At 39.7% G+C, this 27,868-nt stretch overlaps 1 protein-coding gene across 1 annotated transcript in view; it reads left to right on the top strand.

Annotated features, from left to right (window-relative positions):
• The window catches only part of LOC140157731 (uncharacterized), an 86,409-nt gene that overhangs the window by 32,286 nt on the left and 26,255 nt on the right, over positions 1-27,868 (top strand). Inside the window, 8 exon segments of the mRNA XM_072180977.1 lie at positions 89-292; positions 840-913; positions 1,814-1,924; positions 2,348-2,515; positions 3,140-3,280; positions 4,673-4,754; positions 5,202-5,360; positions 27,443-27,568. Of these exon segments, the coding sequence (XP_072037078.1) occupies positions 89-292; positions 840-913; positions 1,814-1,924; positions 2,348-2,515; positions 3,140-3,280; positions 4,673-4,754; positions 5,202-5,360; positions 27,443-27,568 (1,065 nt within the window).

Below are 27,868 nucleotides of genomic sequence, written 5' to 3'. Positions count from 1 at the left end.
CCACCAACACAACATCCACCAAAACAAACAATCACCATTTATATTCCCATTAGTTTAATCTTTCGATCTTGAACTTTTTTGTCTTTAGGCTATATCTATCGCAAGTCGCTCAGCCCTTCTGAGCGATGCTTTCAACCTAGCTCGGGCAGGAACCCTGAATCTGACAACAGCTCTAGATCAAACGTTGTACTTGGTGAATGAGAGAGCGTATGTTCCCTGGTTAACAATCTCATCAGTCACTGGCTATATAGAGTTAATGTTAAGCAGGTCGGCAGCGTATGGTTCTTTCAGGGTAAGTATAGATACTTGAGATTCCAAATAATTAATTAAGATAAAAGCTAGGAGAGTGTAAGTGTTAATTTAAATGTGAAAAGCGTACCTGCGGTATTTCATCATCCCGTGGTATAGATCTTTTATATTTAGTCAATAATGTTTCACTGCTCTACATTATTTACAGAGACTTTTTGAACACATACACCACACTTACAAATTACTAGGAAATGAGGAGCAAAACTCGGCAGCCAATAACGCAGATCAGATGGAAATCGTTAGGGTTATATTTTAGAGTAGGTCCTATAATGATTTGGGAATGGGTTAAGGGTAAGGGTAACGTTGTTGGAAAATCTAGAAACAACAGAGGTTCAAACCAGATTTACTCGTTTATCATAACATTCTTGTATACTTTAAGCAACGCGTACTGTAAATTTTTGCTTGGTCAGCCAAAAGCTATAATCGTAAAAAACATGGTAACACACATAACACACCCCGCACCCCCACACACCTTACACGTATTCGTGATGACAGATCTAATTTAATCTTCATCTATGTGTCTATACCAGGAATATATGTTACAACAAGTGACTCCTCTATATGAGCATGTTGGATGGGAGGATACGGGAACTCATCTAGAGAGGTATTTGTTGTTGTAGTGTTTAGTTGTTTCTGCTGCTATTGTGGTTGTTATTGCTGTTTGTCAAGTGCTGTAGTTTTTCTTTATTGTCGTTGATGATGTATTGTGGTTCTAATATGTGTTATGCAATATTTTTAATCATACCCTTTCTTCACGATGTGAATTGTTTAATTAATCACTGTTAATAGCGTTAATATATCTTATAAGCTTTTATACAATTATTTACACATCTCACTTCCTGTTTTATAAAAAAAAAATCCCTCACCACGCTCACCTTCCACATTTCATATTCTAGTCATGGCTTATTATAGCCATAATGAAGCAGCTATTTGGCTGAATTAGGCTGTCCTGGATAAATATGATTCGGGTTCGGGACACGAAGGCCATATTTGCAATGTCAGGGATTAGATTCGGCATGCTGAACACTTGATAAGAACAGAAGTAACAAACAGCGGCTATTGCAAATGGGGCATTTACATGAACCCTCGAGTGTGTTATTCCCAACGCACTGAAGGGTCTATTGTTCTATTGTGTCCGATTTGAGCGCTGACATATTGGAAAATGTTGCCAATTAATATTCATGAGAGTGTACATTCAACGTCCAGTTATCAAAATTGGGTGACTAAAGATAAATGACATATCGCCAACAGGTAAAGTCACAGCTTCCGCCCGTTAATGAAGACCAATCGTACGAGAGAAAAATGCGAGGGACGAAACCGCTACGCACAGCGTGTTTTTACAGTCTTATCGCGTAAACGCGAAGGAACGCGTGGCGTGTGTGTTTTGTTACGCATGAATATGTGGGAATTCTCAGCATACAATGCACGGGAATTTTGCCTATTGGTAAACATGGTGCATGATCTTGTCTGTTTCTTTTATGGTTATTCCGCTTCTATATTTCAGACGTATTCGAACCACTGCAATTGGGTTAGCTTGTAGCTACGGTAATGACAATTGTACGACGACTGCAGTTAAAATGTACCAAAAATGGATGGATAGCCCCGATAAAAACACGTAAGAATTTGACGTGTCGGTTTCGATTCTTTAAATATATTTGTTGTCATTTATGTTATTTGTGATGACTTAATTGTAAAACTTTCATTTCAGGGCACTGGACCATCTCAATTTCGATTAACCCTTGTACATATATAAATGGATTAATAGTTTTGTGGCTACAACGTATAAAATATAAATAGTATCCGTATATTTGTGACATCTATTTGAGTCCCTTAGCAATAATTAAGACACATATCCCGGGACACATATAATAACACTATCAACTAATCTAATTGAAGACCGAAGTTTGCGTACGTCCTGCCAACCAGACCAAAAATGTCGTTCTGCGCAGGTCAGCAACCAATCAGGCCGCACTTTTGCCCTAACGTCAAGGTAGTCTTTTAATTCGGTCTTCAATTATATCATCTTGTCCCTGCATAGAATACACCCTGATATGAGATACCCTGTGTATTGCACAGCCATAGCTGCTGGCGGACAAAGTGAATGGTTCTTTGCATTGGAACAGTATCGAGCAACCACATCTTCAACAGAACGGTCACATTTACGTAGTGCTATGGCGTGTGCAAGCGAACCGTGGATTCTAAGCACGTGAGTACGGCTATTTTGTTTATAGGAGATGTCAGATTTCGGGTACATTTTGCTCCATTGATCTGTACAAAGGTATATTAACCCTAACCATAACCATCATATGAACAGTCATATGGTCACGGAAAGATTGGCTGGCAAACCTGCACTGTTTTCTCTTCTTTCTTCTTCTTTCCTTCCCTCTCGCCAAAAAGCAACTAGGGCGTTATGGTTAAGTATAGGAAAAGGTGCATTTTGCAAGAATCTTTGTAGCCACTCTAGGAATTGTTGTCAACACTGACTGGAATCTCTGTTGTTATTGCAGTAATTGAATTAATTTTACAACACAATATTAGTACGAAGTACTGAATTTTCACCCAACCATTTACATTGAAAGTTTTATAAATTTTGAAATATCTCTCTTCCCTTTTTAAAAAAGATTTCTAATCAGCACTAGCTCTAAAACATTTCGTAATAATTTGTATGATCAATGTTATTGCTTTTGCTTCTATACAATGTCAGATATAAGGCGGTCCCTCAGACTAAAAAAGCCCTAGAAAACTGAAGAGGGTTCATAGATTTTAAGATACAAGGGACCGAATGGCTCTTCATTTACTTGTAGGTATGTTATCTTTGGTACCTTATTAGCTATTTAGAATATTCCAAGGACAAAGACCTCATACGCTCTCAAGATGAAATCGATGTAATAACATCAGTAGCCGCCAACACTGTTGGAGCCCCATTGGCTTGGGATTACTTCAGAGGAAACTGGGATTATCTTTTTAATATGTAAGTCGCACCTTTCTGTGATTGTCTGACTGCTTTATCTTTGTCTTTGCTTGTCTGTTTGTTTTGTCTGACATTAACACTGTTATTTATTCCGTGAAGAATACGGGACAATATTAACCCGTTTGTGAACATGAAATCTCATGCATATTATTTGCATGTTCTATAAAATAGTCTCGTGATCTTCCATGCTCAATCATCCTTATGACATTCTTAACCATTTACTCAGGCAAATGCCAGTGAGCATGAGCATAAACTTTAACATTTTTATTTTTCTCAAATAAAGCCATATCGATATGTATTGTGCTTACAAAAGTCATGAATGTATAAATTCCCTTAATAGAGAGCTACTTTCTTAAAGTTCATTCGCCACTTGAACATTTTCATCCGCAACTTATTGTTAATTATTCTGGCAGTACGTGACGTGTTCTTCTAAAACAAGAGCGATTATTGTACCGTTAACTGGTGGACCGAAATATGTGCACACTTCACTTTTAGGAGCACTAGACCCATAGTTTTCATTAAATTGATTTTTTTTTAATTATTAATTTAAGATTGAACTAATTAGCATCAATTGATTAATTCACATGATTTGTATATAGGATAGCATATTGCGCAAATGAAATGAAATGAAATGATTAGTTTCCTGTCACATTTTTGTCAGTGAAATATGAGGTCATGATTTCATTATTCATTATTTTTGACAATTTCATTATTGTCAAAAGTTTCATTTATATGGCTATTACCTATATTGTTGATAAAAGACCAGCTCAAAACAGGTATTAATGCTAAGATCATCATTACAGACATGTTGCAACAGATTGAGAAAAGATTTGAATTTGTTTTTATTAAAATGAAAAGGAATTTGCAGTTTTTGTAATCACTAGAAAAATGATGAGGTAATCCTTATTTTGAGAATTTCAATTTTGATTATTTCCATCTCAATTTTCAGATTATTGACTTTTATATGAAAGTTTTGGTCAAATTGAAAATTGGTTATGAGGGCGGCTGACGGGAAACTAATAATTTCATTTCATTAGCCTTACCATAGGCTTACCACAATATTATGTGGTATTACATGTACTTTGTTTGGGTGTCAAATATCACAGTATGCTAGTACTGATCTGTGGTTAAGAAAGACTGGGGTCAACAAGTTCAAGTCAGACCAGGGCAGTCAAGTTATAGCTTCTTGGCATTTTGAAATATGCCCATTCAAAACCAAATGGTTAGTCAGTTAGTAAGCTAGTAAGTAAGCTACAGTTATACACTAATATTTGGTGGTCCCGCTATGCGGTCCACCAAAAACACAAAATAAAAATACAAAATGTTCTCAATCAAGAACTAATTGCTAACGTGATTGACTAAGATGTGAGATGTTCTTATTCTTATTCGCAGGTATGGCCAGGTTGCATTTTCTTTTGCGAATTTAGTCAAAGGAGTTACAAAACATTTTAATACTGAGTTTGCTCTGGAAGAGGTATGTTTCTAATGAATCCGATTCAAACCAATCAAACGGGCATACTCAACTTCACGGCACGCGTACCCACACACACGCACCCCACATATAGCCTTATACATGCTAGTACACATGTGGTGAAACTTTTCCAGTATTTGGAACAAATTACAACTTTATTCACTTAAAACCTTGGCCGAATTCAATTAGGATTATTAAAGTTAGGACGAGTGTAAACATTACAAATATGCCAACAAATAAGGTTTAAAAAAATTGACCAAACTCATTTTAAAAGATCGTACAATAATTATGGCTTTAACTATATTACCGCGGATACCACGAACACGTGGAACGAGAATATTCCGGGAAATCTTATAACCTTCGATGCAATGTATTTTTAATTCGTAACATTCACGTCACGAATCTTTAATTCTTCTACATGTAATTTGTTTCGCATTCTTATTATTTCAGCTGAAAAAGTTTATGCTGGAACACCCTAACCAGGGAACAGCAAGCCGTACTTTCGTACAGATGGTTGAAGCAACACAAGCTAACATACGCTGGGTGGACTACCATTATGACGACGTGGAAAGGTGGCTGAAAGGAGCAGTTCCAAATTTAACTCCTATATAACTTGGTGAAGATGATTCATCCAGTTGGTACTTTGATTGATTGATTGATTTTATTTACCATTGATTTGCCAGACTTTGAGGTCACTCAACACTTTCACACATGTGACGAAGAGTACCATGACAAAGATGTAGTGAAATGTGATACATCAGTCTTTAAAGTCTAATTGTTTAAGTTTGAGAGTCGATGCATATTATGACTATTAATATAGCAGGCTCGTTATAACTTTTTGATACTTTACTATAAATATATCTATTATCTTTAAAGAAAAGGGAACCTCAACTAAAAAATACTGACTTCTAATTTGAACACAATGTGGTATTCAAAATATTTTCCACACAACCCCAAGGAATTTCCCATACCCGTTCTACTCATTATTATGTTTTGATGAATCCAAGTGTGTAAAAAAATATTATATCCAAAACATAATAATGATAAATTTGGATGCTTTACGCCCAATATTTATTGGTCTCGCTATGAGTTTTAAAATATTGGACTCGACTACGTGTCGTCCAATATTTTAAAACTCATAGCTCGATCAATAAATATGGGCTCAATCGATCTAATTTTATATCAATATTGCTTGGGAATACCCATCACGAAATAACATCCCATTTCCCATCTTGATGCCAACTAGAATTTAAACATTTTGGGAATTCACGTAGCTTCTTGGTGTAAGTCTACATAAATCACAAATGCACATTCTAAATTTTGGGCCGGTAAATCCCATTGTTATGTTATGGGTGCCTCGGAAAATATCATATAAGCCCAGTGGTGGAACATTTATGCAATAGCCTAATGTTTATAGAATTTGTTGAACTTATTATTAATAAGTTACCTATTTCGTAAAATGATTTGGCGGATTGTTTCTTGTATTAATTAAATTATCTTACCTGAGACGTGTATCCTACTCAACGTTTAAGAGTAATATTGAAATATATTTATACCCCTAGTACTTTTATTTTATTAACCCTATTGCTTGCCATAATATTCCAAATATCAAGGTTGAATAATATTAACTAAAAAAAATAAACATGGTATATGGTTTTAACGAAAACTAGTTCTGGTTCCTCGAGGGGGATGTTCTAGTTCCTCGAGGCCGCGAATCGCCCAATGAGGCGATAGGACTGGTGGATTTTGTAATGTCAGAGAGGGGTTGTCATGGTCCCATACAGGCACTGAACAAGTGCTAGTTTAAACGTGTTTTTAGGTGCATTTTATTTACGTGGTTAAAGCTTGCAACTTGTCACACTGGATTGAATAACTAAGGTGACATGGATTCTTATCGCTTAGTTTATGATTAAAGCGTATTTTCCATTAATAGAACCATTTTTGGATCAGTTCTTGGTCTCCTCTTTTTGCCGCTTGTGGAGTTTGTTACCCGATTTGATGCGGGACTGCATATACATTGGCGAATGACACTCTTGAGTGTACGTTTCTGTGTGTCCAACATCTTTAAAAGGGATCAATTAAGCCGTTTAAGATTGGTGTCAGCAAAGCTCAAACTTGGATATCTCAGAACATCCTAAAGCAACATGCTAACATGACTGAAGTCATGATTATTAGATGCAGAGGTATGTTTTAAGTTTGAATGTTCCTGGTCAGGGGCGTAGCCAGCTTTTTTGGTCAAGGTGGGGGGGGGGCAAATAAAATTTCAGGGCCTCGCTAAAAAAATAGCAGTTGCATTGGGACGATATGCGCGTGTAGAATTTGACTCTATTTTTGCCCATGATCGGGGTGGAAATGGCTTTATTGTGTCAATCATGATGCAGTCATGTCTACAGTAGAATTCATCTCGACCTTTGCATGACTTAACCCCATTAAAAGCTATTAAACCAAGATAACACTCTTTGAAACAGCTCAACTGATTAAATCGGATCTTCTCTGGTTGTGCACAAGTGTCTGTTTTCATGTGCGATATCGCAATAAAGCTGGTATTATAGCTTCAGTTGGGTAACCGATTATAAAGGAAACGAAAGGAAACAATGGTATGTGTACCTTTGTTCAGAAATGAGACAATTGCCTGCTTTTTGTAAACCAGCATTCTTGAAAATGAGCAACATAATGATTGTTGACTTAACACGGTTTGGAAATAATTTCTTCATATTTTTGGTGTTACCTGTCGTTTACATATCCTTCCTAAAACACAAAAGTGCGACCCTCTCCAAACACCTAAATTAGCTAAAATTTAGGACATGTTACAAAACTATATTGTCTAGAATTTTAGAAGAGTACTTTTAATATTGGCCGGTTATTTTTCACACAGCGACGTTAACTAGGCAATGTACTATTACCTATAACATTAACTAAAACACCAAAGTACGAATATTTCCAAACATCTAAATTAGCTAAAAATTTAGGACATGTTAAAAACTATATTTTCTAGAACTTTAGAAGAGTACTTTTAATATTGGCCGGTTATTTTTCACACAGCGACGTTAACTACAACTCTGGCGGAAATTCGTTGCCACACCAGCACGTTCTGGTGTTAAAAGCACGCACTCGAAGCTAAATATGTGATAGTTCCGTATTATTTTGTATAATAGTTGCAAATGCACATTCAGATTACACTTGCCCCTTCCCCCCCCCCCATTTTCCAATGTTGGGAGACTGTAATGTAGAAATGATGACGATTTTGTCCAAATCAACATTGCAATAGGGGAGCGGGGAAGGATGTTAATAATTAACGCTCAGGTGTGGCAACCTTTTTCGCCAAGGTTGTCTCTGCCGAATGCAAAATATTTCATCTAAATTTCGTTTTTGTCTCATAACTCAAAAACGGAATGTCGTATGATCTTCATATTGCACACGATTTGGGAGTAGATAATATTCTTTTGAATCATAATAAAAATTTTGACAAAGTACTTGGTTTATTTAGGGAGTGGTCCTCAAATCACCATTTATGCTAAATTACACACATTTCGTAATTAGGGCTCTAAACTGCATGATTTTCTGTTAAATATCAGTAACGGAAAATCGTATCAAGTTGCTGCTACACACAGGTTTTTAGTGAATACTGTCCGTTTTATCCATGTTACAATTAAGCGTAAATAACTTTTTTCATATCATTTTCACGCGGACCGGCCTATGTATATTATTAATTATTAAGATGCCAAAATAATGCAAAATGTGTCAAAAAACCTTCTCATTTGCCATTACATGCTGTCTACTGAATATAGTACACCAAAAATTTCATCATTTTTGAATGATGATGAAATAGCGCGAAGTTTAACTATTAGACCAACAATAATACGAAGGATTAAGAGAGGAAAATATTAATTTTAACAAAACTAACAGCGGGGTTCGAACCCGTGGCCTGTAGTTTAGAAGTCGGCGCCTTTACCGCCGAGCCACGGAGAAGTGAATGAATTCCAAGCCATATCTAATATATTAATGTTAGTTTAAAATTATGCAATGCATATGGTATCAAATTGACCTGAAACGTCTCCAATACACATAATTTCATCGATTTACAACGGTTGTACATGTTGTCAATGTATTTAGGGTTATAAAAATAAAGTTGGAATTTCGATTCACCACCTTTCTCCACGTTGGACAAATCTTAAATAAAGAAAATAATCTAAATTTCTTTTAATTTGTTTGTGTCGACCGTCGACCGATAAAGGTGCGATGATGGTTATTTAGCGCGTTAGCGCTGCTCACTAGCAAAATTGCAAATTGCGCGGTATTTGCAATTTTCTGTTATTTCCACGTTAATAGCGCTAATATCGCTGATAGCGTGATAATAGCAAACCTCTGCTATTTCGTGCTAATTGTGGTGAACCAATTGCGCGCTATTACCAAAAGTGCTAAAACTGTTCTCGGCAAGGTAAGTGATATTAGCGCTAATATCGTTAATAGCGGCCATTAGCGTAATGCGTGCTATTAGCGCTATTAGCGTGAGTCGTGCTATTTTCATCACTAACGCTATTAGCACTCATTAGCATGTCACTTGCAAAAGTTCTAAAAATGCTCTCAATAGCGTAAGGTTTGCTACTACGCTATTAGCACTAATAATAGCGTAATGCGTGTTATTAGCGCTATTAGTGCTAATAGCGCTAATAGCACTCATTAGCATCAGATGCGCTATTAGCGCTAATAGCGTAAGGCATGCTATTAGCGCTAATACCGACATGTATGCTAATAAGGATATTATATTTTCTACGGATGGTAGGTGCTATTAGCGCTATTAGCGCTAATAGCGCTAATAGCACTCATTAGCATGAGATGCGCTATTAGCGCTAATAGCGTAAGGCATGCTATTAGCGCTATTAGCGCTAATACCGACATGTATGCTAATAACGATATTATAACTCATTGTATTATGTGCCAAATTGTTTATTTTCTGCGAATGGTAGACGCTATTAGCGCTAATAGCACTCATTAGCGCGAGGTGCGCTATTAGCGCTAATAACGTAAGGTGTGCTACTAGCGCTATTAGTGCTAATAGCGTAGTGTGTGCTAATAGCGATATTAGCGCTCATTAGTGTATCGTTTGCAAATTTTAAAATTGACCATTTTCTACGGATGGTAGGTGCTAGCGCTAATAGCACTCATTAGCGTGAGATGTGCTATTAGCGCTAATAGCGTAAGGCATGCTATTAGCGCTATTAGAGCTAATAGAGACAGGTATGCTAATAACCATTTTACAACTCTTTGTATTATGTGCCAAATTGTTCACTTTCTGCAAATGGTAGACGCTATTATCTCTATTAGCGCTAATAGCGTAGTGTGTGCTAATAGCGATATTAGCGCTCATTAGTGTATCGTTTGCAAGGCCGCAGGGCCGGCAGGCCAGAGGCCGGAGACTCCCATACGACAACTAAACACTCTAAGTGAGTTCCAATATAAAAGGGCCCCGCAGGGCAACAAAGCTAGTGTGACCACTGTCCCCACCATCAACAAAAAACATCAAGGCCACAGGGCCAGCAGGCCCGAGGCCGCAGACTCCCATACGACAACTTAACACTCCAAGTGAGTTCCAATATAAATAGGCCCCACAGGGCAAGAAACTTAGTGTGACTGCTGTCCCCAACATCAACAAAAAACATCAAGGCCGCAGGGCCGACAGGCCCGAGGCCGGTGACTCCCATACGACAACTAAACACTCCAAGTGAGTTCCAATATAAAAGGGCCCGCAGGGTAAGAAAGCTTGTGTCACCGCTGTCCCTACCATCAACAAAAAACATGCCTGCCGCAGGGCCGGCAGGCCCGAGGCCGGTGACTCCCATACGACAACTAAACACTCCAAGTGAGTTCCAATATAAAAGGGGCCCGCAGGGCAAGAAATTTAGTGTGACCGCTGTCCCCAACATCAACAAAAACATCAAGGCCGCAGGACCGGCAGGCCCGAGGCCGGTGACTCCCATACGACAACTAAACACTCCAAGTAAGTTCCAATATAAAAGGGCCCCGCAGGGCAAGAAATTTAGTGTGACCGCTGTCCCCACCATCAGCAAAAAACATCAAGGCCGCAGGGCCAGGAGGCCCGAGGCCGCAGACTCATATACGACAACTTCACATTCCAAGCGAGTTCCAATATAACTAGGCCCCACAGGGCAAGAAACTTAGTGTGACTGCTGTCCCCAACATTAACAAATAACATCAAGGCCGCAGGGCCGACAGGCTCGAGGCCGGTGACTCCCATACGACAACTAAACACTCCAAGTGAGTTCCAATATCAAAGGGCCCCGCAGGGCAAGAAATTTAATGTGACACCTGTCCCCAACATCAACAAAAAAATCAAGGCCGCAGGGCCGGCAGGCCCCAGGCCGGTGACTCCATACGACAACTAAACACTCCAAGTGAGTTCCAATATAAAAGGGCCCCGCAAATCAACAAAGCTAGTGTGACCCCTGTCCCCACCATCAACAAAAACATCAAGGCCGCAGGGCCGACAGGCTCGAGGCCGGTGACTCCCATACAACAACTAAATACTCCAAGTGACTTCAAATATAAAAGGGCCCCGCAGGGCAGGAAACTAAGTATGACCGCTGTCCCCGCCAAGAGCAACAAACATCAAGGCCGCAGGGCCGGGAGGCCCGAGGCCGGTGACTCCCATACGACAACTAAACACTCCAAGTGAGTTCCAATATAAAAGGCCCCGCAGGGCAACAAAGCTAGTGTGACAGCTGTCCCCACCATCAACAACAAACATCAAGGCCGCAGAGCCGGCAGGCCCGAGGCCGGTGACTCCCATACGACAACTAAACACTCCAAATGAGTTCCAATATAAAAGGGCCCCGCAGGGCAAGAAATTTAGTGTGACCGCTGTCCCCAACATCAACAAAAAACATCAAGGCTAGTGTGACCGCTGTCCCCACCATCAACAAAAATATTAAGGCCGCAGGTCCGGCAGGGCCGAGGCCGGAGACTCCCATACGACAACTAAACACTCCAAGTGACTTCAAATATAAAAGGGCCCCGCGGGCCCGGAAGTCTCCGTAGACCGCTGTCCCCGCCATCAGCAACAAACATCAAGGCCGCAGGGCCGGCAGGCCTGAGGCCGGTGACTCCATACGACAACTAAACACTCCAAGTGAGTTCCAATATAAAAGGGCCCCGCAAATCAACAAAGCTAGTGTGACCGCTGTCCCCACCATCAACAACAAACATCAAGGCCGCAGAGCCGGCAGGCCCGAGGCCGGTGACTCCCATACGACAACTAAACACTCCAAGTGAGTTCCAATATTAAAGGGCCCCGCAGGGCAAGAAAGCTAGTGAGTCCTCTGTCCCCACCATCAACAAAAAACATCAAGGCCGGCAGGCCCGAGTCCGGTGACTCCCATACGACAACTAAACACTCCAAGTGAGTTCCAATATAAAAGGGCCCCGCAAGGCAAGAAAGCTAGTGTGACCGCTGTCCCCACCATCAACAATAATATTAGAGCCACAGGGCCGGCAGGCCCGAGGCCGAGACTCCCATACGACAACTAAACACTCCAAGTGAGTTCCAATATAAAAGTGCCCCGCAGGGCAAGAAAGCTAGTGTGACCGCTGTCCCCACCATCCACAAAAATATTAAGGCCGCAGGTCCGGCAGGGCCGAGGCCGGAGACTCCATACGACAACTAAACACTCCAAGTGAGTTCAAATATATTAAGGCCCCGCAGGGCAAGAACCTTAGTATGACCACAGTCCCCACCATCAGCATCAAACATCAAGGCCGCAGGGCCGGCAGGCCTGAGGCCGGTGACTCCATACGACAACTAAACACTCCAAGTGAGTTCCAATATAAAAGGGCCCGCAGGGCAAGAAAGCTAGTGTGACCGCTGACCCCACCATCAACAAAAATATTGAGGCCGCAGGTCCGGCAGGGCCGAGGCTGGAGACTCCCATACGACAACTAAACACTCCAAGTGACTTCAAATATAACAGGGCCCCGCAGAGCAAGAAACTTAGTATGACCGCTGTCCCCGCCATCAGCAACAAACATCAAGGCCGCAGGGCCGGCAGGCCCGAGGCCGGTGACTCCCATACGACAACTAAACACTCCAAGTGAGTTCCAATATAAAAAGGGCCCCGCAGGGCAACAAAGCTAGTGTGACCGCTGTCCCCACCATCAACAACAAACATCAAGGCCGCAGAGCCGGCAGGCCCGAGGCCGGTGACTCCCATACGACAACTAAACACTCCAAGTGAGTTCCAATATTAAAGGGTCCCACAGGGCAAGAAACCTAGTGAGTCCTCTGTCCCCACCATCAACAAAAACATCAAGGCCGCAGGGCCGGCAGGCCCGCGGCCGGAGACTCTCATACGACAACTAAACACTCCAAGTGAGTTCAAATATAAAAGGGCCCCACAGGGCACAAAACGGAGTAGGACCGCTGCGCCCGCCATCAGCAACAAACATCAAGGCCGCAGGGCCGGCAGGCCCGAGGCCGGTGACTCCCATACGACAACTAAACACTCCAAGTGAGTTCCAATATAAAAGGGCCCGCAGGGCAACAAAGCTAGTGTGACCGCTGTCCCCACCATCAACAACAAACATCAAGGCCGCAGAGCCGGCAGGCCCGAGGCCGGTGACTCCCATACGACAACTAAACACTCCAAGTGAGTTCCAATATTAAAGGGCCCCGCAGGGCAAGAAAGCTAGTGAGTCCTCTGTCCCCACCATCAACAAAAAACATCAAGGCCGCAGGGCCGGCAGGCCCGCGGCCGGAGACTCTCATACGACAACTAAACACTCCAAGTGAGTTCAAATATAAAAGGGCCCCACAGGGCAAAAATCTTTGTATGACCGCTGTCCCCGCCATCAGCAACAAACATCAAGGCCGCAGGGCCGGCAGGCCTGAGGCCGGTGACTCCATACGACAACTAAACACTCCAAGTGAGTTCCAATATAAAAGGGCCCCCGCAGGGCAACAAAGCTAGTGTGACCGCTGTCCCCACCATCAACAAAAACATCAAGGCCGCAGGGCCGGCAGGCCCGCGGCCGGAGACTCTCATACGACAACTAAACACTCCAAGTGAGTTCCAATATAAAAGGCCCCGCAGGGCAAAAATCTTTGTATGACCGCTGTCCCCGCCATCAGCAACAAACATCAAGGCCGCAGGGCCGGCAGGCCTGAGGCCGGTGACTCCATACGACAACTAAACACTCCAAGTGAGTTCCAATATAAAAAGGGCCCGCAAATCAACAAAGCTAGTGTGACCGCTGTCCCCACCATCAACAAAAAACATCAAGGCCGCAGGTCCGGCAGGGCCGAGGCTGGAGACTCCCATACGACAACTAAACACTCCAAGTGACTTCAAATATAACAGGGCCCCGCAGAGCAAGAAACTTAGTATGACCGCTGTCCCCGCCATCAGCAACAAACATCAAGGCCGCAGGGCCGGCAGGCCCAGGCCGGTGACTCCATACGACAACTAAACACTCCAAGTGAGTTCCAATATAAAAAGGGCCCCGCAAATCAACAAAGCTAGTGTGACCGCTGTCCCCACCATCAACAACAAACATCAAGGCCGCAGAGCCGGCAGGCCTGAGGCCGGTGACTCCCCATACGACAACTAAACACTCCAAGTGAGTTCCAATATTAAAGGGCCCCGCAGGGCAAGAAAGCTAGTGAGTCCTCTGTCCCCACCATCAACAAAAAACATCAAGGCCGCAGTGCCGGCAGGCCCGCGGCCGGAGACTCTCATACGACAACTAAACACTCCAAGTGAGTTCAAATATAAAAGGGCCCCACAGGGCAAAAATCTTTGTATGACCGTTGTCCCCGCCATCAGCAACAAACATCAAGGCCGCAGGGCCGGCAGGCCCGAGGCCGGTGACTCCCATACGACAACTAAACACTCCAAGTGAGTTCCAATATAAAAGGGCCCCGCAGGGCAACAAAGCTAGTGTGACCGCTGTCCCCACCATCAACAACAAACATCAAGGCCGCAGAGCCGGCAGGCCCGAGGCCGGTGACTCCCATACGACAACTAAACACTCCAAGTGAGTTCCAATATTAAAGGGCCCCGCAGGGCAAGAAAGCTAGTGAGTCCTCTGTCCCCACCATCAACAAAAAACATCAAGGCCGCAGGGCCGGCAGGCCCGCGGCCGGAGACTCTCATACGACAACTAAACACTCCAAGTGAGTTCAAATATAAAAGGGCCCCACAGGGCAAAAATCTTTGTATGACCGCTGTCCCCGCCATCAGCAACAAACATCAAGGCCGCAGGGCCGGCAGGCCCGAGGCCGGTGACTCCCATACGACAACTAAACACTCCAAGTGAGTTCTAATATAAAAGGGCCCCGCAGGGCAACAAAGCTAGTGTGACCGCTGTCCCCACCATCAACAAAAAACATCAAGGCCGCAGGGCCGGCAGGCCCGCGGCCGGATACTCTCATACGACAACTAAACACTCCAAGTGAGTTCAAATATAAAAGGGCCCCACAGGGCAAAAATCTTTGTATGACCGCTGTCCCCGCCATCAGCAACAAACATCAAGGCCGCAGGGCCGGCAGGCCCGAGGCCGGTGACTCCCATACGACAACTAAACACTCCAAGTGAGTTCCAATATAAAAGGGCCCCGCTGGGCAAGAAAGCTAGTGAGACCTCTGTCCCCACCATCAACAAAAAAACGCTAATAGCACGCTGTCTCTAGACTTAGAATATTTTTAGATTTAGCACAATTGCATATGACGGGCTATTAATTGCTATTAACGCTAATAGCGCTATTAGCGCTAATAGCACGCATTCCCTAGACTTAGAATCTTTTTAGATTTAGCACAATAACATATGACGTGCTATTATTTGCTATTAGCGCTAATAGCACGCTGTCTCCAGACTTAGAATCTTTTAAGATTTAGCACAATTGCATATGACGTGCTGTTATTTGCTATTAGCGCTAATAGCGCTATTAGCGCTAATAGCACGCTGTCTCTAGACTTAGAATCTTTTTACATTTAGCACAATTGCATATGACGTGCTATTAATTGCTATTAGCGCTAATAGCGCTATTAGAGCTGATAGCACGCTTTCCCTAGAATTGCTAACTTTTGAGATTTAGTACAATTGCATATGAAGTGCTATTATTTGCTATTAGCGCTAATAGCGCTAATAGCACGCTGTCTCTAGACTTAGAATCTTTTTACATTTAGCACAATTGCATATGACGTGCTATTATTTGCTATTAGCGCTAATAGCGCTATTAGCGCTAATTGCACGCTGTCTCTAGACTTAGAATCTTTTTACATTTAGCACAATTGCATATGACGTGCTATTAATTGCTATTAGCGCTAATAGCGCTAATAGCGCTATTAGCGCTAATAGCACGCTTTCCCTAGACTTACAAAATTTTAAGATTTAGCACAATTGCATATGACGTGCTATTAATTGCTATTAGTAGGCATGTCCACTAAAAATTGAAGTACTTTTAAATTGATTCAGACCTAACTTATTGGCTGGGAATTGATGAAAGAAACATTTTGGCGTTTAAATAATCTTAATCGGACGTTTCATTCCAGAGATATGGCCTTTTGAGTGTTACGGTTTTATATAGGGCTGCTAGAACATTTTAAAAAGTTAAAGTCCAAAAGGATTACTAACAGAAAGTGCAATTTTAAGGTACTTTTTCTTAATGTATTTATTAACTAGCGTTATCTGGAACATTATATTTGCTTATAACAACATGAAAATAAGATCATCCTGAAAATTTAATCGATTTTGTTGACATACAACAAAAAATATAAGACCTCAAAACCCATGGTTTGTTTGGTGAAACCGCAAGCATGATCATAGATGGCCGCCATGGAAAATATCTCCATAGAGGAGATGAACAATAAGTGCATTATTTCAAATGAATGGCGGTAGTCTTAAACATTGTTCAATCTTTTACGGTCAGCACATTTTATCTTCAAAAATTATTATATTTCATCATGGCATAAGTTTGGTAACATTAATCACTGCCAATTTTGAGAAATTTGCTCCAACTCAAAGTTTATCTTTACTACATTGAGCAATACACTGTGTGCATGGAAGCCATGATGGTCCCCGGTTTTTATACTCCCTATGAAATGGACATGGTAGTAAGAAGTGCACGGGGAAGTGCATGATTTGAGATGGGCCGCAGGTAGGCTTAAACATTCTTAAATTTCTTAACATCCTACACATTTTGTCTTCATAAATAGTTAAATTTTATGAGTATGTAAGTTTGCTTGTCTGATTCACTCCAAATTTGGAGATAATTGCGTTTGAACACCTGATGCACGGAATGGCGTCACTTCAACCTGTTGTAGTTCTCATCTCATTAAATTTTTCATTAAAAAAAGTTGATCTCTTCATGCAGGAAGGTCCTCTCTATTTACTGACCAAACAGGAAAAAGTTTGGTGAATGTTTTCTGGTGGAATCAGGAATTTCTTGAAACACCCTGATATAGGCCTACATTTGGATCAAAACAAGTATGTACGCCATTTAACATGCCTGGGATTTCTTGTATCGATCAGTTTCTCCATAGACAATACGTGTGTGAGTGCACGCACACAGTAAATGAAAAATCGTTCTAGTGGAAACTGTATTGAGAGTGGGCATCCCTACTATTAGCGCTATTGACATATTTGCAAATGAGGCACTAATAACTGCTAAAACGCTAAAAGTGGTTTGGTAATAGCAGTTTTAACGGATTTTTCATTAGCGTTGCTATTAGCACTATAATGCATAGAGATAGCATACTAATTAAATGCTAATAGCATTTTTAGCATAATAGCGCTAATTCTGCTATAAGCCATCATCGCACCTTCCTCCGTCGACCGTTAAATCATCAACCTCATCTCCATATGTGCAATGGGTTACTGATCTTAAATGCATTTGTATGACATGTTAATTCTACTATGAGGTTATAACATCTCTGTATTAGGTTAAACCAACCAGAACGGCATAACAATTGAAATTGTAGGTGAATGAGAATTAAATCACCTGTTTTACTGTACATATACGCATTGCATAATTTTAAATTAACATTAATACATTAGAAATGCTCACGAATTCAACGACTTCTTCTTGGCTCAGCGGTTAAGTCGCCGCCTTGAAATCTAGAGATCAGTGAGATCAGGGGTTCGAATCCCTCTGATGACTTTTCTATGATTATAATTTTCCTCTTCTGATCCTTGCTATTATTATTATTAGGTCTAATACTTAAACTTCACGCTATTTCGTCATCATTAAAATAGTTTTAAAATTGTGCGTGTACTATCTTCAGTAGACAGCATGTAATGGCGATTGATGTTTTTCACATATTTTGCATTATTTTGGCATTTTTATAAATAATATGTGATAGTTCCGTATTATTTTGTATAATAGTTGCAAATGCACATTCAGATTACACTTGCCCCTTCCCCACCCCCCATTTTCCAATGTTGGGAGACTAATGTAGAAATGATGACGATTTTGTCCAAATCAACATTGCAATAGGGGAGCGGGGAAGGATGTTGGCCAATTAACGCTCAGGTGTGGCAACCTTTTTCGCCAAGGTTGTAGTCATATCCCCATACTTTTAACGTAGGGCTATTTGTAGAGGTCACGCGTCAATGGGAAAGAGCACTGTGTATTGTGTATAGGAAAACGGACAGTAACTGCAGTATGTGTAATAGAAAAGAGGCTCCTTGCCCTTTTTCCTTTCCTTTGCCCTCAGGATTTTCTCTTTCATTTTTGGGCAGAGGGGCACTTTTTTCTTTCATTTTTGTCAGGGGGCAGTCTGCCCCCCAGCTACGCTACTGGAGGAGTGATCTGTTTTAAACACAGGGGTAATTTGACAATCTTCAATTTGAGAAACTAGAAAAAAATCCAAACGACATTGAACAGGGGGATTCGAGTTTGAGTGCCACGTATTTTTTTTTTATCTCCAGATATCAATAAGTTCATAATCTTTCATAATTCATCATTTTTGTGAATCAAAATGGGTATGAGCACGACCACCTCTTTTATCAAAAAAAGTATTTAATAAATGTTTTTTAAGTATTTTGCAACAACATTTTAAAAACATTTTAGAAATATTTGTATAGCGTATTTTCATAAATGACCCGACATTTAATGTTATTAAAACGATTTTACCAAACCCAAAAATCCAAAATACAATCTGTTAACAACGTTTTAAAATCATTTTTTGTTTGATCACATTTCTACGTTATATGATATATTTTCGATTGTATCCTTCTTATAGTAATAAAAAATGCACAATGGTTTGCTTTAATGCACAAATGCACAATGATGATGATTAATCATAATGACGATTGTTGTCGGGCATGTGTATTAATTGTCACACAATTAGTTCGTCATTTTTGAAAGGCTGGATATCAATTAACTTAAGGTTGCGATATTTGGTAGTTCAGAGCATCTTGTGAATGAATAGCAGTGAATTGCATTGATCATTTCATAGCGAGTGTGTAGAAGAATTTAAACATTACAAATATACTTTTGTAGGTCCTGTGGTTGAGTTATGCTGTAAAGAGGGCTGAAACAACAACACTTTTGTAAAACGTACATAACTCATTAACAACAATTAATCAAGCAAGTTTTCAAAGTATTTTATTTGTAGAATGAACTTTTGCAAAACATCAAAGTGTTATTTTAATAATATATTGATATAGATAATAATAATCGATCTTTGGCTGCTTCGACCAACAATATATAAATAATAAATAAGAACTGAATGTGCCATTTATATTATTATTACAATTTTAATATTATTAATTAATATTACTAACTTTCAAAAGGTGAGCATTGATTATATAATAATTCAAGTACAGTTGAATGCAAGAAGACATAAAAAGATGTTCATTATTCCGTGCACGAACAACACTCACTAAATTTACCACTCTTAGAAATTTGGCAACTCCGTATCAATTAAGCAACCAATGATTGTAGCAAAACATATATTTTCCCGGTACATACTTTTTATTCGACGTGCAATACTTTTTGACGTCACGAAATGTATTGTACATAAAATATTGTACGTAACATACGGAGTCTGCAGCGCGCATTAAGCCTTTCTGCTAAAAGCCTTGTAAACGTGATCACTCAAGTCAGTTGATGTGTTAATATTTGAGTGGCGTTTTACAAGCTTGGATATTGTTCCTATCATGGAAACACAAAATACCATGGCATGTGCAAATAATATGAACCGTGGATTCTAATAATAATAATAATAATAATAATAATTTATTCTTATATAGCGCATTACATCAAAGACCACAAGGCGCTTTACAATTAAAACATGTGTACATAAAAACAAAATACCCAATGAATTATAAATATACATCATTAAGAAATAATAAAATGAAATAGGCACACGATGAACATTGCACAAAAGGGATTGCACGGAAAAAATGCATGCAAAATGAGCAGAGAAACAACTAAGTGAAATGTTCAAAGTGACGGCATAAGCAATAAAGCAAAATAAGTTTAACCAAACAACAATTTTATATAAACAAAGGCAATATACTGCAAACAAATATCAGAGATGAAATTAGAATCATAAAACACATTTTTTTTTTTAAACGCCAAGCTGTACACTACATTGATAACACGAGAGTAGAAAACAACAAAAATGAAAATGAAGTATACAGCGAAGCAATTAAACACATGATCGATTCAATGCAATATCAAAAATGGCAAAACACAAATCAAATTGAATATGAAAAATTCCAAACAAATGGATACTTTTAACGCAAACAATACCAAAAGTGGTGAAGCAAACATATTTACACCAGGTATAATACTCAAATGAACAGAGCAATCACGAGAACAACCAAGAAAATAACTTGAGTTATACGAGGTGTAGGCAAAATATTATGCGAAACATATTGCACACTTTTTTAAACATAATTAATAACCAAAATTGCACAAATATTAATAATACAATAATATCAAAATATCAACAAACAATACCAAAGTGGCGAAGCAAACATATCAACACCAGGTATAATGCTCAAATGAAAAGAGCAAGACACATCACGAGAGCAACCAAGAAAAAATAACTAAAACGATTTGTAGACAAAATATTATGTGAAACATATTATTGCACATTTTTTTAAAACATAATTGATAACAAATATTTTCATAATAATTAATAATACAATAGTATCAAAATATCAACAAACAATAGCAAAGTGTCGAAGCAAACATAATTATCTACACCAGGTATAATGCTCAAATGAAAAGAGCAAGACACGACATGAGAGCAACCAAGAAGAAACTTGAGTTATACGAGGTGTAGACAAAATATTATGCGAAACATATTGCACACTTTTTAAACATAATTAATAACAAAACTTGCATAATAATTCATAATACAATAATATCAAAATACAATGTAATAGTTCAGACAATGAGTATACAAGATCCAAATGATGAAAAAATTTGCGAGTGACACGAAGATACACGAAGCACAGAAAATGATGGCAATGCTAACATGATGCAGAACAATGACGTTATTAACTAGAGGAGAGGTTACTAGCACTTCACTCTAGTTAAATCAGAATAATATTGCGAAAATTAATCAGAAGCAGATGGAATGATATACTGTATGCAAAATGAAGCGATAAGTGACACAAGGGAGAGGTTGCTAGCACGTCACCCAAGTGTTGTGGTGATGGTTAATCCACGCAAAACTGTGAGCAAACATAGTAGATGACGAAATCATAGACAAAAACCACCAGGGAGAGGTTACTAGCACTTCACCCTGGTGTGATACACTAAATAATGCATAAAAGAGCTCCATTTATAAATTCGCGAAAAGCAAAAACATATCAAACATGAAAACATTGGCGAAAAAGATGTGTCTTTAATCTTGACTTGAACATTGGCAGAGATGTAGCTTGACGGACATCTGCGGGCAGGCGATTCCACAGAGTTGCTGCAGCGACTACAAAGGATCTATCACCGTAGAATTTCGTGTTTGAGCGAGCGAGTTGGAGACGTGTTGCACATGACGATCGTAACGGTCTTGTAGGAACATACAGATTAACAAGATCACAAATAAACGCAGGCGCCATTTCATTCATGGCTTTGTATGTGAGTAACAGGATCTTAAACATAGATCTGTATTCAACAGGTAACCAATGCAGTTGACAGAGCAAAGGTGTAATGTGCTCACGGCGAGATGCACACAAAACAAGACGAGCGGCGGTGTTTTGAACACGTTGGATCTTCGCGATTTCAGATTGAGATAAACCATACAAGAGGGAATTGACGGAGTCCAGCCGCGATGTCACGAAAGCATGTACTAGCCTGCAAGTCGTGTTGTTATCCAGATATTGTCGTATCTGACCGATTTTCTGATGGCACACATAGCAGACCTACAAAGATTATCCACGTGATTTGTCATACGAAGTGAAGAATCCATAACAGCTCCGAGGTTACGAGCTCGTGGTGAAGATTGAATCACGGTTTCACCGATGGATAATTGGGAATGCACTGCAGGTGATAATCATCCTTTAAATTCTGCAACTGAACATAAAATGTGATGAATTCCAATAGACTGAATATTAAAACTTTAATAAAAGTTCATAATGAATAAGTCATCTAACCGGAATTTCAAATATTTTAATAACTGTTTTACAAATTGGTTTATAATGTGCTTAAATCTAGTGAAACGTCTTTATATTATTAACCGGAAAAAGTAATAGTCGAAGTCATATTTTTGCAATAAGAGCGACATGTTATTAACGCAAGCAGAACCACGCACTTTAGATTCAACATTAATAGGTTTTACTTTATTACGAAATTCTGCATGAGTTCTTTTTAAATTCTTCCAAATGTTGCTTGGTGTCATTCTTGCTTATATTATTGGAATATTTAGAAGAGGAGATAATTTCATACAAAGATAAACTGCTATACATCTATATTAATATGAAATTTCTTTATACCGTAAACTTGATAGTTAGTATGTGCTTACTATCGAGCGCTTTTGAAAACATGAAATTGCGCCAAAGTATTGTGCTAGCTTAACTGTTGAAACGATGGGGTGCAGTGTGCAAGAAATACATGTACTTTAAAATGGTTTACAGTGAAAATTACCATGTTTAGCAGGTATTTTGAAAAAGAGTAGCTTTAAACTTTAATCTACGTACATACTGTGTTAATAACTTTAACATCTTGCAAGTAATAGATACCAGGTAAAAAATAAAAAAAGAACTAGAATTGCCTTATTTGGCATAAAATTCCTTGCTGCTGTTAGATTCTCACATCATAAACATTATTGTCTTTGCTCGTCAGTTGTGCCTGAAGTCGCGTATGCACTGAGTGCCTTGACAGATCGTTTATTGTTCTCAGACCGAGAGTTAATCAAGGACAAAAGATGAATCTTTAAACGATTGTCTGTAATTCTTACTGCTAAAAGGATAAATATATGGGTTGACAGCCGCATTGAGAAACAAAAAGAGCCAAGAAATTGACCAGATTGACAATTAATATGAAATTTCTTTACATACAGTGCTGATATAACTATTGAAACGGTAAAGTGCAATGTGCAAAAAACGCATGTACTTTAAAATGTTTACAGTGACGATTACCATGTTTACCAGGTATGTAAGTGTTAGTTTAAACTTTAATCTTCGTACATACTGTGTTTATAATGTTAATATCGTCTTGCCTTATTTGGCATAACATTACTTGCTGATGTTAGATTCTCACATCATGAACATCGTTGTCTTTGCCCTTCAGTTGTGCCTGAAGTCACGTATGCACTGAGCGCCTTGACAGATCGTTTATTGTTCTCAGACCGAGACTTAATCAAGGACAAAAATGAATCTTTAAACCCTTGTCTGTAATTCTTACTGCTGAAAGCATAAACGTATGGGTTGACAGCCGCATTGAGGAACAACAAGAGCCCAGAAATTGACAAAGAGTCAAGCTTTTGAACTGGCGATAAGAATTCGGGCTTGTCAAGATCCCTCAGTATGTCGTTGATGTCATTGATACGCATCGGTAACTGGGTTATGAAGAAGAGTATACCATTGATGACGAGAGCTCTCGCCACTTGGTTTCGGACCGACATATTCTGTCTTTCCCCAGTGTCGCATCTTACCACAGTGCGTGATCCTAATGCAATGATAATCTTGACGTAAAGGACGCCATTTATCAAAGCTGCAAGAAAGAACAGGATGAAGTACATGATGTCCATAAACACCACGATTTCTGATAACCCATAAAGAGGGCCGCAATGCCGAAATACTATTGGCATGGTCGAGTATTGTTCAGAATCGGGCCATTTCAGACAAAACTCATGAAGCTTCATGCGCTTGAGTAGAGTGACGAGAGTGAGAACTGTCGATACCAAATAGGCCAGCGCTATAGCGTGTAAGGAGCGTCCTTTACTCTGCATTTTACGGTGCTGAAGAGGGTGACAAATAGCGTAGAATCGTTCCACGGATACTAATGTGATGATTGTCACTGAAGAATAATGAGTAAAATACCAAATCAGAAAGATTATAATGCACGATATTGAACTATCAAATGGGTGCAGGTAGCTCACAGGTGTTAAAAAGAATACGTACATATAGTACATGGCTTGCGTTGACAGGAATATGATATCAGCTATGGCTAAATTTACTAGGAGAAAGTTAACAGATGTTCTCATGCGAGTGAGTCTGGTAACCATAAAGAGAAATGCTCCGTTGCCAACAAGACCAAGTAAAACAACAATAGGCACTATTATCGTGATGATAATTTCTCCAATAGGAGTATGAAGCCAGTTTTGTGCGGCTTCATCGTCGACGATGGGCAGCGTATTGTGTAGTGTACAAATGCCGTTGATTCCCGTCTCTGAACTCATAGATGGAGATGAATTTGATGCGTTATCCATGGTTTTCACGGTTTTCAATCAGAAATGCCGCACAACTACAAGTCACTATCAAAATTGCAACAGAAAACTGTAATCGACTGAATTCTGCTGTAATGCGCTTTTATTACTTTTATCAAAAGATTTGCCAACGAAACAGTTTCGTCTCCTGAACACGAATATATATATCAGGTGTGCAGAATGATGATCACGTGATAAAGACTATATTAATAATCGTGTAATTGGTTGGTAGGTGCAGCAAGCTAAATAAAGGGTGTGGTTCATTTATAATGAGAAATAGTCTACGCATTCCGCAGCATGTTCGATATAATAATCACCTCTTGATCTAACAACAAATCCCGTATTACTTCTGACTTTCAATGTAGTTATGGTTGTGGCAATAGGGTTAGAGTTTAGGGTTTAGCATGTCGAACAAACGGATGGCTATCAAATTCGAAGGTCTCCACTGCAATTGAATTAGAGATAGGAATTTTATTTTTACTGTCCTCCACCGTGTGATAGATGACAGGCAGGTACATTATTTTGAACGGCCCAAAATGTTTGCCCAAAATATTTTGCAATAACGTTTATAAAGTATCCATGATTATTTATATAACCCGATATTTAGACGTTAATTCAACGTTTTGTATAAACGTGTTAAAACATCTTTGTGTTAATAACATGCTATAAAAATGCTTGGAAAACAGTGAAGAAACGTTCAAATATGCAAAATTTCCTGCCAGCTAGGCTCGCATTATACAATCTAGATCACTTCAGATTTGGAAATTGGGAACCCAAAAATGTTGCATTTGCGAAGAGGTGGGCTAAGCCAAGAGGGGGATAAGCAGTTTTTGCCAGTCCAAGAGGGGCAAGCAATTTTTGAAATCCCCCACCCACCCCGGACTCATAATTATTGCACAGCCACTTAGACACGCACGACATGTGAAACCTTGACCAGATGAAAATGAGGAAGATTATTTGCCTTACAATACCGTATTACTTCTTATGATTATGCTGGCAAGGACGCGCGAGAAAAAGGTGAAATAAATTTCAACTATGAACTCATGTAGCTGTTGCCAAGTAGATAAAAAAGATGACTCATAATGTCCCCATAATTATGGTCTACTGATTGATATCATCCATTATATTTAAAAATATATTTAAATTTAAATGTGTTTTTATGCTTTTTCCAAAGTGGTATAACTTCAAGAAAGGACTCATTGGGAAGAAATCAGTTGAAAAATATATTTAAAGTAAATTACAGGGAAACACTTCACCATTTAAGGGAAACACTTCGCGATATGGTGAGATTTTAGCAATTTTGGGGAGCATGCGTACCATAGATTAATAACACATAGATTGGAATATTCCATGTCTGTACTCCTTAAGCGTACTTGAATTCAGCTGACGCCGATACATGCGTTCTGATCTGGCGATATCGCTCATCTCACGCGCGAAGTTTCTTTTGTGTACGCTCACGCTATTTACGTTATTTTTGAGCAAACCTGACTTTTTATCGGTGGTACACATTTCAAGCTGCAAGTATTTCGATTTGATGTTCTTGGGGAACTTTTATTTAAAGGCTGTATACGCGTCACCTTATAAGTCAATACCATAGCTATATTAAGTTTACTTCAAGTTTAAGAACTTGAAAAACTCCTTCATGACTATGCGGTGATTACCCAGATGTGCAATGGTTTTTGGGGCTGTATTGCTATAGGTGCGCCTGGCTACAGAGTGCATAGCTCTGTAGCCATGGCGCCTATGTTCAAGGGTATTAGGTTTGAAGTGAAGTTCATACAAGCATGGTGTAAGGAAAATATTGCACCACCGCCAACCCCCCGGAATGTATTGGTTTTTATCGCTTTACTTGAACAACAAAAATGTATTGGCGTCAAACCGTAGGCACGGAAGTTCATGTTGGTACTGGTATAAAACAGATGCTGAAAATCACGTTTTTTACATGGGTTGTAATGGTTATGGCCCCCAATGCCTCAATTCTTTGATCAAAAGTAGTGATTTACTTCCAAAATATTCCTTACCTTATACGGCGTTGTATCTCCGCTAATATTTGACGGCTTCAATCGGGGTTTGCAACGCATTTGTACACGATCATCGCCGGAGGCTACTCAATGTCCTAGGGATACGCAGATCGATGCGTAGTAGCAACTTTGCACTCGCTAGTTGTCTTTTATATAAGTGATGTCGCAGACGGACGATATACAAAGTAATTAACAGGTCTTGTGGTGTATAATATAAACAATCATATTCGAGGCGGGCATTGCAACGCGCTCTGGGTCGGAATCCATAAAAATTTGGGAATGTTAAATGAATGTCCATTTATGACCCTAGGCCTAAATGGCGATGAGCGTTGAGTTCCCAAAACAGACCATTAATGTCAAAACGGTGCAACATTTACCCCTTAAAACGACGTTGGATGGCGAAAATCCGACCCTTTTTCCACGTGTTTATTACATGGGATGCGTAGCTCAAATATATCTGCGATTCTGCATGGTTCCCCCGGTGCAAAAAGCAATACTTAAAACAATGCTGTGACGTCATCACTTCTTAATTTTTTCCAAAAATTGGCCCTCAAAGTCATAATAATTAAGAGTCTAATACAAGAATCAACGCAGAAAATCATACTTTAATAATCTATCTTCATGTATAACCGGCCATCTTGTTTAGGTGACAAAATCATCGTGACAAAATATCACCAGGATTCCCCGTCCTTGCTAGCGAGCGCGTATTGGCCGTTGGCGGCGGGGTGTTAGCGTCTAGAAACACTAATACATGCAGCGCCATCATCCCCTGTTAACTTATCCGTGCATCTCAATCGACAACGAGTAATTCCGAAACACCTTTAACAAAAATAAAGAGTGGCGAAGATTTTGCTGATTTATATCTCAGGACTGTGCCTTCTTGCAGATTCTTCAAATTAACGGTACGTATTTTGTAAATATAATTCTTCCACGCGGATCTATATAGTACAGATTATTGCACTTCGTCTGTGCATGCATGAAGTAGTAGGGTAACTTCAGCCAGATCAAATTTCTTAGTTCTTGAATATAATACCAGAGGCTCCGATCCGGCAAAGCCTCTGTGCTCCTTTTTTGGTACACATGTGCGAATTTTGGGACACATTCCGGGACACATTCATGGGGTGTCTTTTAAATAAAACTCTCTAAAAGGCTTAGAAAATAGTACTTAAAGCTGTGTAAATTAAAATCCCAAAATTTTGGCA

The sequence above is a fragment of the Amphiura filiformis genome, chromosome 7 (genome assembly GCF_039555335.1).
Source record: "Amphiura filiformis chromosome 7, Afil_fr2py, whole genome shotgun sequence".
Classification (NCBI taxonomy): Eukaryota; Metazoa; Echinodermata; class Ophiuroidea; order Amphilepidida; family Amphiuridae; genus Amphiura; species Amphiura filiformis.
Note: the sequence above shows the minus strand (reverse complement) of the source record. Positions and strands in the feature narration are given on the sequence as shown.